We start from the raw sequence: 14724 nt of genomic DNA on the forward strand, positions 1-14724 counted from the left end.
ATTTTTATGCATATTTGGGCAAGTAATGATTAATCCATCCCACTGCAAAGTAATAAAACCGGAACATTTTACCAAACATTCCAAGAACCTCCAAAACTCAAAGTTTTAGATTAAAAACAGCTACTGGTATCTGTCATTTCCAATTTAACAATAACCCAGGCAGAACCTATTGTAAATGGTCGAAAACTGTTAAATGTATATATTTCTATGTGGCTGCAAAGAACATTTATTGGTTAGAAACAACTGGGAAATTAAAAGAATAAGATAAGAGTGGGTTTCCAAACATTTTCAAGATTGAATGGGGATGATTTATAGGAAACATAAAAAACATCAAGAGCCATCGAGATACTCGGAATCCCAAAAAGGTGAAAACTCTCTGATTAATCAAGGGATCAGATAATGAAAGAAGTGAAAAATACTTTTAAAACTAAATACTTTCCTTAAAAACAGTTATATCACTAGCCTATATTTATCTTAAATTTATACATATTTATATTTATTTTACATATTTTTTTTTCTCTTTCTTTTTTCCCTATAAACTATTCTTTTAAAGATCTTTATGTTTATATTTTTTTTCCAAACTTTGTTCGATACAAAAAAGTTGTAGCGGGGAGAAAGGGATATTGACGATGAACACAAATATTCCAAAAAGTCACAAATTTCATATAACCAAGGTTGTGGTCGGTTCAAGTTCAGTAGTTCTATCGGTCCCGGTTCTTTCATTTCACCGGTTTCTTTTGCGGTCAAAGTTCAGCTTTGTTAGTTTCGGTTCCGGTCTTTGGTCCCGGTTTTTCTTTATACAGCATCAGTATTGGTAACATCAACTTAAAACAAGGGGCGTCGCTTGGAAATTAGAGCCCAGGAAATGATATTAGATACAAACAGGGCTGTAGCTACATTATACACCGGGCGCGTCGTACCCCAAGTTCCACCAGGGGACCAGAAAGTTAAGGACACTTGAAGCACATATTACATCAAATAAAATTTTGTACAGAGTGATAATAATTCCTCGTAACTTTTTTCAACTATATAACCTAAGTAAGTACCTAATAAGTAATAATCAATAACAAAATAATTTATTTAATGCCTGATCTATGTATGCCATGCTTTGGGTTGTATTTTTGCCACTGGATTAAATATTTGTTGAAGTTCAGACACGAGAAAAAGAAAAGTATGAATTTTGTGCTTATCATTATTGCTAAGTGCTACGAACTTAAGTTAGGATTTGGTAGAGCTCTTGTTGTACATCCTGCTCTAGATGATTTTGAATGGATTAACATTATGATTATTCATTTTCAAATATGAGAGGGATGGAGGAACATCATGTAACAAACTTTTATCAAACCTTTCGTTTACATAAAGTTATGTAGACTGAATACAAAAAAGTTATAAATATACCAAAAAATACTACAATCAAGAATTAGGACTTTCTCGTTTCGAACTTGTCGGTTCCGGTTCTAGTAGTTGCAGAACTAGAACTGCAACTAAACCTCTAGACCATTAAGGGAATTACCTTGCATACAACAGTTTTCTCCTGGACATAATAATACCTTACAATCAGCCACTAGATGTAACTGGTATTAACATAACAAAAGTAATGGGACTCGAAATGAGTGACTATGTAAAGAGCACTTTTCTCTACAATAGCGTTAGTACTGTAGTAATTATCATCCACGTCGCTGCTGCCTTATATACATCCAACAATAACAATATGAAGAGAGAAGTGGAACTCTTCATGAACTAAAATTGTAAAATAATATGTATAGTTAGAGTGGTATAAAATATGACCTAAACGCGAGTGATATATTTTCTAATTGGTAATCTGAAATGGGTTTTTTATTTTCCAATGATGTTTGTTATTGAAGCTAAAAACATCTTAGTTTAAACTAACCTTTAGTGCATTTACACAAAAAAGATATAGAGAAACATTAAGTATTTATTAGGAAATTATACGAACAAGTCCTTGTTGTACTCAGTGAACAATTGAAGATCGACGTCGAAGTATTTACTGCCTTTTGCATTGCTCGGTACGGAGTGTTATATGTATTTATTTCCTAACCTGATGGTTGCTCGTAGCGAATCAAATAAAAATGTGATGACAGATAAACTGCTTTTCCTCTCAAACGTTCATTAAGTTTCAGGATTACCACGCTAATTTGCGGTTTCTTTTATTTACTTTTGCATACCAAGATGTCATATTTGATACAATTTTATACATCATATATTGTTGGATTGTATTAAGCGATCACGAGGAGTTGAAGATTTGGGTGGTGTGCACTTATGCTATGTTAGGAAGTCAATTGGGGAGAGATCAAGATGAATAGAAATACAAGGGTAGACCATCATGTATTCGGTCTTACTACAACTTTCAATTTGATGGACCTTATCGACTGCAGGACAAGACAAAGAGATTTTGACGTCATAGAGGATAAAAACTGTATATTAACAGCATATAATCATAAAGATTAAATGCATTACATCTATGCATATAATACTAGAAATTATATTATAATAGTATCAGTATATACTCTTTGACATGATTATTAAAAAGCGTGGTAGAAGTCAAACGTCCGTCGGAAAAGCGTTATTGTATAACATTGTATTTCAATTAACCTTGGGAAGAAGTGAGATAAGCAATATTTTAAATCAGTGTTTCTTCAATATACATAAATTTTTATATTTCTATAATTTTTGAACTTGTATTATACTAATATGAGTAGGAATGTGAAAATTGTCTGACTTTCGGTGAGCAATTTTTTTAATATTTCTTCTTGTTTAAGTTTAAGTTAGTAAGATCAAAATATGAACGATTTTACAAATTCACAATTAACTCTTTTCATAAACAAAGATGCAGTGTATTTTCCTTTTGTCTGTTTTCATAAGTTGCATTTTGTATGATTTAAAGTACGTTTCTATGACTCTACGCATTATGAACCCAATAATAACTAAATAATAAATCCACTCATAATAATTAACAGTTGGCATCAAGGAAATTACCAAGGGTACCCCTTGTTTTTCCAAATTTTTCCTTTCGCGTTTATTAATCGAGGTTTTGAGGGCATAAAAAGCTCGACATGCTTATTGTTCTCTATTTAAAAAAAAATAATTGCATCAGTGAGCAAGGAGCACTATAGTTTATAGATGTCTCTGTCAGCAGATATGTCGTCTCCAAAAGTGATCATATTTTTATGACATTCTATCAGGCTTGGTTTTTACGCTCATCTCAATTTATAATTTATACTTCAATAATAATCAAAATAGGGTATAATTAAAACATGTCTATACACCTTTACACACTATTCAATCTAAGCATGTGAAATGTTTACAACAAGCTTGATTATTACTTTCAATTTATTTAATTAAATATATAATTGTTATAATATTCTATTATGTATCAATTAGAGCACCCTAAAAACTTAGAATCAAGTGCCTCCACTCGTCAGTGAAAATTTATAACATGTTTGTAAATATAGTTTAATAGGTTTCTTTCTCAATTCCCAAACTTTTAAATTCGGTATTTAGATAACTAATGCGTTATTTGACAATTTAAAATTTTAAGCATTTTTACGACGTCATATGGACTAGAAAGCTAAAAATTGAAGACTTTATTGGATTTAATCCATTTTATAAGTTATTCAAAACTGTCCACGAACAATAAGATTGTCCTTCCTACAAATAGGCAATTATTAATTCAATCTAAAATCATCCAATGTTCATATTTGAAAATTGAAAGGTTTTATGTTTTTTATATATGGCTCAAACTTTTTTTAAAGCATTTCCTTGGGACAGTTTTTACAACAACTGAGCAACCCTCAAAATTTTTAACTTAGTTACCTTTAAGTTCTACAAAGATTCGTGCTGCAGAATGATTGGACAATTCAATTTTCCTTTTTGTTAATAAATACTTGACTGATACTTGTGGTCAGATCTTCCCAATTCCTTCCAAGCTTGCTTATCATTTTTTAAGTTTAAAAAGGATATATGAATCTAAGACCAACATTTATTTTTTTCGATTCAGCTTACTTTATATACATCAGTGTCTCTTAACGTTATTAGAAGTACTGAACCCTGCAAGCTTCATCAGTGCATTCACCGAACCCTTTCCTGATTATAAAAATAAATTATGATTTTTTCAGATTGTAGGTATATATTTTATTAGGGGACAAAATGAACAAGCATTTAAACCAATGTGTTAAAAGAACAAAACCAACGAACCATTATTTTCACATAAAAACAAAACTCAATGAATATTCGCTGCAAATCAATGGGCCATTTGTTGTTGCCTTTCATACACAAGTTCAGAAACCTTGGCAAGTGCCACTCTCATATCATTTTCGCAACAGAGTCTGCTAATTTTTATCTTTTTTATTTTAACCGTCCTCGAAAAGGATTTCTCACAAAGATATGTTTTTACAAACAATATGAGTATCTGAAGCCTTTTCTTTGCAATGAGAGAGTATGGAACGATCTGCTGATACGAAACATTGAAATCGTTTTTGTTCTCAAGAGTTTTGCTGTTGATGCTGGTTCTATGAATTTCAATGAATTCATAGAGATATTCATCGTTCACGTCTGCTGTCACAACACTAAACATGAAAGGCATTCTCACCCATGCTGGATTTGACCCTGTGGTGGGCAATTATCCCTCGAGAGACTTTGAAGACTCTTTTAAATACATGGCAATTGCTTGTTTTAGCTCTCCAGGTACAGAAATGTCTCCAATTCCAGCTCCGTCTTCGATGTTACTAACAGAGTCGCCCAGCAAGGGAAAGTTTACGAATTTATAATTCTCTGTTCGTATTTTCCATAATGTTAGGTTTTTTTTCAATGGCTCCAGGGTTTCTCCGCTTCGATGATATTTAATCCACTGCCCTGCATCTATCGATTAAGTTGATTGAGAGCAACAAAAATATCTCTCATATACACAAAAGTGCGAATGAACATCGAATTTTTGAAGTAATCTGCGTGACAATGTCAGTACTCTTGCAAAAAAGGGCTAATTCTACACGCATCGCAAAACAGGATTCAGCATTTTTCCTCTGGATAGCCACCAAACGTTAGAATTCTACAGAATTGCCTCCAATTCATAGCTCATAGTACTATTTTGAACGTACAACAACTTTTACTACTTGTGCCGGTTTTTGAGGCAAGGTTTTTGTTGTCAAAGCAGAAAACAGTGCGTAACAATGATGTATGGTTAATCAGATTTCAACAGCACTTGAAACTAGATTGTCGTTCCAGTATAGCTGGAGTTCTGTAAAAACAAAGTGCGGAAACCATATTCTATGAAATACTTTTATCTCTGAAGAAGCCATCCATGAGTTTTTTCACATCGACTGCCTGGTTGTTGTAGTAAAAAGCTAACAAAATAAAAAATCTTCCTTTATCATGTCTTCTTTCATATAGTGTACAAATACAACAAGCTAACTTAGATTGGAAATGTCAGTCGTCTCATCGAGTTGAAGGTTAAATTTATAGGGCTTGAAATCCGATCTGCAACCTGAGCCAAGATTTCATTGCTCATATCGTCTATTATGCTGCTGATAGTATTATTTGGAAGAGGAATATCTTCAGCATCTTATCCTAACATTATTATCAAAATATTCAATAAAGCTGGTTTTATAAGCGACAAACTCGCACTGAAAGGAGGTCACCCTGGTCGACAGTCGTGTCAGCGGATACGGAGAGCTTGCCAAGCCCATGGAGTTCGATCGAACCCAGGTTAAGAACCACTTATTTATATTATTTCCATTGACAAAGTTATTCATCCAATTATCTAATTCTTCAGCATGTTTATATATAAATGGGGACTTAAAACGTAAACTTTGTTTGATATAATATACAAGTTTTGTACTTCAGATCCTTCAGCTAGGTTGAAGAATTCATTAGTATTATCAACTATCCCATTTGTTAACTTTGCAGAGGTAGATATTCAAAATTGTGAAGAAAAACAAGAAACTAAAGGTGGGTTTACTTAATTGCTAACGAACATATAATTTTCTTGAATTTAATTTTTATTATTTAACTTCAATTTATAATTTTTGGGAGAAATTTTAAAGTTACTTACTACATAAGGATGATAATAATAAAAAGAAAGAAGGTATTCGTATTACATGAGTGAATAACCACTTCAGTTAACCCACTTTTTGTTAAAATCTTTATTATAGTTTAAGCCCTTAATAAAATAATTAAATTCCAAATAATTTTTTTGTATTGAACCTATACCAATGAATTATTTGATTAAAAACTAAAATTATGTAACAAAAATGTGTTGTTTTAATAGTTTGGAACAGTATGTAAATTGATGAGTGATATAAGTGGTGATTTATTTATAAATGTACCAATTAATAATAGACAATTTTTTATGAATTATTTTAGCGACATAACCTTTAAATAGCTTATTTGATGTCACATTAAGGTTGAATATTCTAAATTTCTATCTTGACTTGCTCAAAAATGAATTTTTGAATTTAATATAACTTGATGTTTTTAAGAAAAATGTTGGAGTGCAATGTACGTGCTACTTGGTAATTTTCATACCTTTATACACTTTTAGCTGTATTTTATTGGGGAAAATAATTATTCTTTTAGATAGTTTTTTTTATATTTAGAAGTAATTTGTTGGAGTAAAATTTCCATTTATCTCAGTAATTGTCCTATAAATACTGTTAGGTTTTAATTTGTGATATTTATTTATTTACTAAATACTGCTGGTTTAAAAATAAAAACAAAAAGATAAACCCTTTTTAATACTTTGACTCAAACTGTAACTTTTGTCATTGTGAGGAAAAAGTAACAGATAACAATGAAACTATAATTTTCTCAAAATCTATTTAACAAAAAATTCGCCTATTACGCAAAATAAAATTTTTGCCAATGACAAATATGAAATAGGTTTCAAAAATTTTGGGTATGCATTTCAAACTAAATCCAAGATTTACCACAATTTATATACAAATAAATTAATAATTTACATTATGTATTTCTAAAACTAAGATAAATTGTTAAATTACTTACATTTTCATCAATAATAATTATCAATTCAGCCAATGGCTTGGTTAATAAATGTAAAAACTCTGGGGGATGTTGTCCGCCATCGTTAATGTGAAATGATTCAACTATGATGTCGGTCACTTTCTAAAATTTGTTAAAAGATAATTTGTAATTATGTTCCTATACTTATTATTATTTTTCACACATATAAGTAACCAGTAACAACTTCAATAACAAGGAATGTCAAAACAGCCAACCAATTAAACATATCATGAAGAACTGCACATGAAAATGATCTCTCAAAGATTTTTCTGTCGGCCACTTGAGTCAATGCAACTATTGTATTCGTAACAGAAGTTCCTACATTAGCGCCCATGACTATTGGTATAGCATACCTAATAATATTAAAATTATATTTTACAAATTTTCTTGTATTTCAACATCCAAATGTATCTATTTTATTAATATATTGGATTATGAATAACCACTTTTATAAAAATGAATAAATATTTGTACGAAAAATACATATGAGGGTAATTCCACAAGAAATTTTAACTAGTGAGTGGATTTAACTCAAATGTTATATGTAATTTTATTGATAGTGGTCCTACTCAGAAATGAAATATTGGATTTGTAACTCAGTCCAACTCAGAGTTATGAAGTCTTGAATATAAAGAAATTACAATTTGATAAGTTTTTAATTAGTGATATATCATAAACCAGAATAATAATATTTAATTATTTATACATCATTAAAAAACCATCCATTTATGTTATCGTGGATTCTTTAATGACAGAACACCCATGAACCTTTTTTTTTTTAATGTAGAGGGTTAAAGTATTTTAAGGTAAAGGTGTTATTTATAAAAATCATAACCTCATTTATATACATAGTATCTTTTCATAAGGACCAATACATCGGTCTTTCAGGCCTATATGTAGTTCTAGCTATATTTTTATTTTCTTTACTCCTATCTAGGATTGAAGAATATAAATATTAACAAAAATCATGAATGATGGCTAGAAAGTATAATAATACGTTCTAGTCACACACTTCCTACTTCACATATATTCTCTTTGAAAGAGGTTATGAATTATGATCAATGCTCAAAATCCAGTGTAGAATGGGCAAGTTAAAAAAAAACAACCAAAAATTAATATGGTAACTCTGACAATTTGAAGAATGTATTGGAGGAGAGAAAGAATAATGCTCATGACGTTTCATTAGATCATCTAAAATGAGCTGTGACAAGAGAGGAAGGAGAAAAGTATGGACATATACTAGAATTATTCCGATGTTGATCCCCAATTTTATTCTGAGTCGAACTAGGACTTACAATTATAACTCTGCAGCAAATCCTCAGGGTTACACTCTGTCTTATATGAGCACACACGAATACTCAATCAGGTTTTGAATGTAATTAAATCTATTTAGGAGAGGATGTTCACTACTCAGGAATTAAATAATAATGACAACTGATAAGGAAAAGAAAATTCCTTCTTTATACTGCCATCTAAAAACCACACCAGATTTACATAACTTTAGTGACTCAAATGACGTAGGGACTATTAACTATGTAATTTCAGCTGTTTTAGTTTCCATAAAAGACCGACTAGGACCGGTTCTAGGACTGACAAATTTTATTGGGACCAAACTGATAAGAATGCAGTCGTTTTAGTTTTTTTTTTTAGACCGATCCAACACTACATAAGGGTTTTGAAATATTTTCAATAATGTATTATACTTGCCTATCATGCTTTGATTTACAATATATCACAAGTCAAATTTTTTTGAAAAAGCTGACTTATTCATTTTTAAATCCTCAAAAAAATGGTTGGATTGAGTAACAAATCAAATTTTTTTTTTTCAGAGTAAGACTTCATAAATGTTACCACACACCAAATTTGAGTCAAATATATATATATATTTATTTATAGTTCAATCATTAATTGTCATATTGATAATTGTAAATATACTAACTTTATTGACAATACTCCAGAACCAACCATTCCAACAATAATGGAAGATGTTGTAGATGAACTTTGAATCAAAACTGTTGAAATAACACCAATCATTACCCCAACTATGGGATTTTGAAGAATTTCCGAGTTAGAAAATAGTGCTCCTCCGCTCCGGCCACTTAGAAGTCGAAAAGAGATTGTAAGAATGTCCAGGGAGCAAATGAAAACATACAAGCAAAAAAGAACTCCCACGGTTCGAAAAAATGACTGAAAGTAGTAAATATATTGTAAAACAATGCAGAAGTTTACCGAAATACACAAAGAAATTCAAAAAACAATTTGGAATAATTTCTTGAGTTAAACTATTTATTATTATTATTATTTTGTATGGATGTATTATTATATATGTTTAGTTTTAAAATTATCACTCTTAGTTCTATTTTGTATCAAAACAATAATAATAAAAAATCTAATATTCGAATAAAATACAAATTATTTAAAAAATAAACATTATAATAGGTAGATAAGAAAACAAAAACCTTTGTAGGTATATATATGTATATATTTATTTAAATATGTATAAATACGTTGAAAAGGAAGATCAAATATTTTGGAGGATTAAAATTGGAAAACATGACTACTTTCATGTAAGACAACTTCTTAAGTTAAAGGATAAGAGTGTGTTTTTTTCCAAGTGTTATCCAAAATGATAAAATAAATAGATAATAGACTCTATTTATATTGTATAACAAGTATGATCACAAATTGATTATTAGTTATTTGAAATGTATACTTTGGTCAGTCACTTATCTGTTTGTTTAAACATTCACAAAAAGTAAACTCTGTCTTATTACATAAATAGTTCACTTCATTATATATATATATACTACCATACAATTGATATGTAGACTTGTAAAGCATATGCAAGGCAAGCTTTCCGAAATAAACAAAGATACAATGTATTTTCCTATCAGCAATCTTCATGAGTTCACTCGTGTATGATTGCAAGCAGCTGACAACACATTATGAGCTCAAAAAGGACTCTGAATTTAATATTAATTTATACAAATCAATAACTTCAATCAAACGTATATTTATTTCTCTAATCCACCCACGATAATTGACCGTTTTCAACGCCAACAAAAAATGGATAGGGCTAGCTAAAATATGTTTTTTTTTTCTACAAATTTTTCCTTTTCTCTTTTGATAGTAGAGGTTGGGATTGAATAAAAAAGCTATACATTTGTTAAAAAAGAATCCGAAAAGATATAATTACTAGGTTTGTATTTGTACAAGGCGTGTTATTATATGATATTATCATCAAAGATATAAATATCGGGGAAAAAAAGATGAGTGCAAATAGGGCGTCTTTGAGCATTTAGAAAATATATGGTACTATTACTCGAGTTGCATGTCAACTGTTCATGTTTGAGTGCTATTGAGAATACGTCATACTATAGATGACTTTTGATTAGATTAGCTATTAATATTGTAACTACTTAAAATTACAAAGTGCGTGTAAAGTATTAAGTAATTGATGGTAATTTGGATGTATCTTCAACATCAAGCATTCAGATATATTGATCTGCATGCATTAATCCTTCCTAGGAATTAATATTATTGTCATTTCGAGAAACTTCCAATCCATACAATTTCTGATACGTTCTTTGACTTCAAGTTCTGTTCTAGGGATCTCGCCTCTTTATGCCTTAGTTGGTGGATCTCATCTACTTTAATAGAAGGATTATTCATTGTGCATATTCCCTTCACATCAAAGTCTGCGATAATAACTTTCTGACTCCACTATCAAACAACATATAAATAATCGAGCAGGAGTAGAACCCTTCTCAAGATATTGAATCTTAATCAATTCACGCTCCTTTCATAAAAAAGAGAACGATGATTAGACAAATAAATAGAAACTTCCTCATAGTACCTATGAAATAATTATAGATATTTCAGTTGATAGCATTCATATTAAAAAATTTCCGTTTTTTATTGTTGAAAGATAATGTTTTAAATATTGTTAACGATTTCAATGTTTTATATAGACGTCATACATCATAATATTTTTTTAAAACAATAACTAAATTAAAAGTAGGATTAATAAAACTTATGTTAAAGTGTTTTTAGTATGTTAAAAGTGTTTTTATTGATTATGTACCTTGTTCTGAACTTGAAAGATTTCCTTTTTATAGGCGAGTTCACTGAAGTGCTTATGAACTTATTTAGCCCCCATAATTTCTCCCTTTTTACTATTACTATCATTCAGTCCATCTTTAGTGCAATAGCTCCTTCTATTTCTTGAGGATGTTTTTACAAAACCTATTCCTATTTCAAGTATTTTCTTATGATTTCTTCTTCTTCTTCTTAAAAAAAAAAAAAAAAAAGTATGGAAATTAGAAAAAGGAGAAGGTGCGAATGAAATTAGAACGTTTTGGTCGGTATATTTTTCAAATCAGTGCCATTTAATCACAAGTTCGAATCATACCATTGTAAGGCAATTAAATCCAATTACCGCCGTTACGTCATACAAAAACATAGAAGATAAACAAAAAAAATTATTAATTACTCAGTTGAACTTGTTTTACATTACCATCAAAATCAAGGGTCTCCAACATGTTCCTCGCGAGCTACCAGTATCTCTCAGCCCTTTCCAAGTAACTTGTTAAAAGACCTAGGCTAGATAGTCCTTTATTTTTTAATCTTTTAGAAACTAAGAACTTTCAATAAAAATATTTATAGGTATATTCATGAGGGGAAGTTAAAAAATGGTAAGACTTACATTTTTAATTTAGTATAACGACATTTTTTACTTTTTTTTTAAATACTTTATTTTTATTTTATACAATATATTAGGATAGTAATAATGGAGTATATAAATTTTGAGACGCGTAAATCTATTTTTTTTAAATATAATTTCGATATAATTATAATGTTTTTTTCTTATGTATTTAGACAACAATTAAAGAGTCTTTTTTGTATAAAATTTTATGACATACCTTTTTGAATGTTTATACTTAATTATTATGTAATAGTGAGAGAGTTTATGTGCAAATTTTGAGACTTATAGATTCATTATTTATAAAAAAAAAATATCACTTTAATTTAAAGAGTTGTTCAAAGTGGAAAAAATGTAAAAAAACCATCGGCCTTAACGGGTTAAGATGACACCAAGCGTCCAAACTAACAAGCAAATTAAAACGTATAATTTTCAGAAAGACTAGGAGACAGTATTTAGTTAGTGGTAAGCGTCTGTGGAGCCAGCGTGTTGGTCGGTAAAAGGTGTAATGAAAAACCCAATTTCAACAAAGTCAACCGCAACTTTTCACAGCATTTTCCTGTGGTAGCAGTCTACGAAAAGACAAAAAAGCCGAGCTGAAGAAAACACTTCAACGGCAAAACTTTATATTTACCAAACTGGCGAAGAAGACTAATTCGGCAACCGAGGCTTCGTTTAAAGTGGTGCACATTTCAAAGAAGCGGAAAAAGCTGTTCACTGATGGTGTGATCATAAAGGAGGCTGAAACACTGTCAAAGATCTCAAAAATCAGAACAAAATCTTGTAGCTATAGTTGATGTACAGCTTATTGCTCATGTCATGTCAAGGAAAGTGTCTATGCTGTTTGCGATGAAACAGCTGCACTCGGACATGAATAGGTGCAGATGGTTTTCTACTCAGTGCGAGGAGTATGTGGACTGCAGTGATACAGCTCAGCTGGCTGTTTTCATTCGGATGGTGTTTGACGACTTTTCCACAAAAGAGGAGTTTTTGACTTACAACAACCAGGTAATTGGGTAAAAATACTACAGCCGTCTCTTTCCTCTTAGGTGAAATCAAGGCATTCATAGAAACGAAGTACGAAGACACCAGCCTATTATCTGATGGTGAGAAAATCAACCACATGCGTCTACAGCTACAGGGCAAAGGTTAAAAATAAATGTGACCTGATCATTGCTGTCAATACGTTCAGTGCAAAACTGTACATTCTGCAAGTGAAGAAAAAAAGATTTCAGCGCTTTCCCTCCGGCTCAAAGATTCTCGAGAGTCACACAGTTGCAGCCAACGTTTTAAATGTGTCCAGTTATTGTGACCTCTTATCAAGGCTTGGACAGGAGTTTGCTGACAGATTCAGTAACTTTAAGAAACTTGAGTCCTGTGTGACATTTATGACCAACCCTTTCATGGATGTGGACATAAGTGATATTTCAGGACAGATGGCTGAACTTTTCTATGTTGATCCTATGGAAATGAATGTGGAGGTTATAAACCGTCGAAATAATGTGCAATTGAAGACTCAGGAGCATTCGCAGCTTCTTTGGAGCTTTTAGAACCAGACAACTTTGAAAATCTTCACCAAGCAGGCCTGAAAATATTTGTTTGGGTCTATATACATCTGTGAGTCAGCTTTTTTTGACATGAATATCCTGAAGTCAAAGCTCAGAATTACTCTGACAGATGAACATTCAAATTGTTCCATAACAAAAAACCTAAATTGATATACTCCAGCATACACCTCTCTTGTTGACTCCTTACAGTGTCATTCAACTCACTAGCTAAAAAGCTGAAATCAAACACGCTCACACAAACACACCTTTATTGAATTGAACTGAGCCTTCTTAAGTAAGTAATAGTATTTCCTTTTCAGATGTCTTGGTGGACGTCCATAGCTTAGCGACTTACGAGCAGTGACATGTACATATATAACAGTGATAAGTGAATAAGTAACATTATATATGTATTTGTGGCGATAATAATAACAATGGTAATGATAATAATAAAAATGATGATGATAATAACAACAATGGTAATGATAATATTATTTTTATGATATTTTAATAAAGAGTATGAGAAGTTATATATGACAATATTTTCCTGTACTAATTCCATTTTAAATGTTGAAGGTTCTCCTCTTTCTAGCAATAATTCCTTTTCTCCCCAAAAAAAAAAAAAAAATACATATATATATATTTATATGTATAACAGGCAGTTGAACGCTAAATTTAACAATATCTTTATATAATTGATTTATTTCTATATGAACAGAAGATTTCATATTTCTTCATATCGCTGAGTTTTAAAACATACTAATAAGATATTGACAAGTCAATCATAAGAATATTTATGTTTAAATTCTTAATAAATCAGGATCTGGTCCAAGGAAGGAAGAACATAGCATCACCCCCAAATCAACCTAGGCGAATGATTTAAAAACAATAAATCAGGTAAATGTCATCCATTATCCACCATAAGATTACGGCTTCCGGTGAGCAGAAAGAGAGGATTCAATACGTTATTCATGACACGATGGTGACCTCATCTGAAGATAGAGAGTAAAGATTCAATTCACTCTACGTGACAGAATGACCGCTTCTCCCGAAAAGAGAGAGCAGAATTCGATCAGTCCTCTATAAACTAATGGCAACTACATCCGTAGATAAAGAGCAAGGATTAGATTTGTCCTCCACTACAAGATAGCTTCACTCGTAAGATAATATGGAGTGTTTAAGACAGAAGCAGGTTAAAGAAGCATAGTGCCTCCAGGAGAGCCGAGTTACCACCACATAAAGATTTCACTCCCTACGAGACTGGGAGGCGTCTCTTTGTATAAGAAGAATAAAGTCCTCAACAACCCGAAGAATAATTTACCCCTTATTCCTAAATATTTGGTCCTGTTGATTGCTCAGTTGGGTTACCCATAAATAGAGTTGTTGGAATCGTTGAAAAAGAACACATTTGATTGGTTGAAAGAGATTATATAAAAAAAG

The 14724-nt window shown here is 31.0% G+C and overlaps 1 protein-coding gene across 23 annotated transcripts in view; it reads right to left on the bottom strand.

Annotated features, from left to right (window-relative positions):
- The window catches only part of LOC121126721 (sodium-dependent phosphate transport protein 2B), a 52481-nt gene extending 41157 nt beyond the window's left edge, over nt 1-11324 (bottom strand). For 11 of the 23 annotated variants that reach the window (XR_011782685.1, XR_011782686.1, XR_011782692.1 and 8 more), the window contains exons 1-4: nt 9543-9724; nt 8975-9222; nt 7199-7388; nt 7018-7137 (exon numbers count right to left, since the gene is read on the bottom strand). Coding sequence is in view for 13 of the 23 variants with exons in the window: in XM_071892125.1 (XP_071748226.1) it covers nt 7018-7137; nt 7199-7388; nt 8975-9222; nt 9543-9602 (618 nt within the window). In the remaining 10 variants the exon portion in view is untranslated. Of the gene's footprint in view, nt 1-7017; nt 7138-7198; nt 7389-8974; nt 9223-9494; nt 9810-10464; nt 10835-11119 lie in introns of those variants that run through there. The other 12 variants (XM_071892130.1, XM_071892132.1, XR_011782693.1 and 9 more) reach the window with 9 other exon arrangements.
- Between the last annotated feature and the right edge of the window lie 3400 nt (nt 11325-14724).

The sequence above is a fragment of the Lepeophtheirus salmonis genome, chromosome 12 (genome assembly GCF_016086655.4).
Source record: "Lepeophtheirus salmonis chromosome 12, UVic_Lsal_1.4, whole genome shotgun sequence".
NCBI lineage: Eukaryota > Metazoa > Arthropoda > Copepoda > Siphonostomatoida > Caligidae > Lepeophtheirus > Lepeophtheirus salmonis.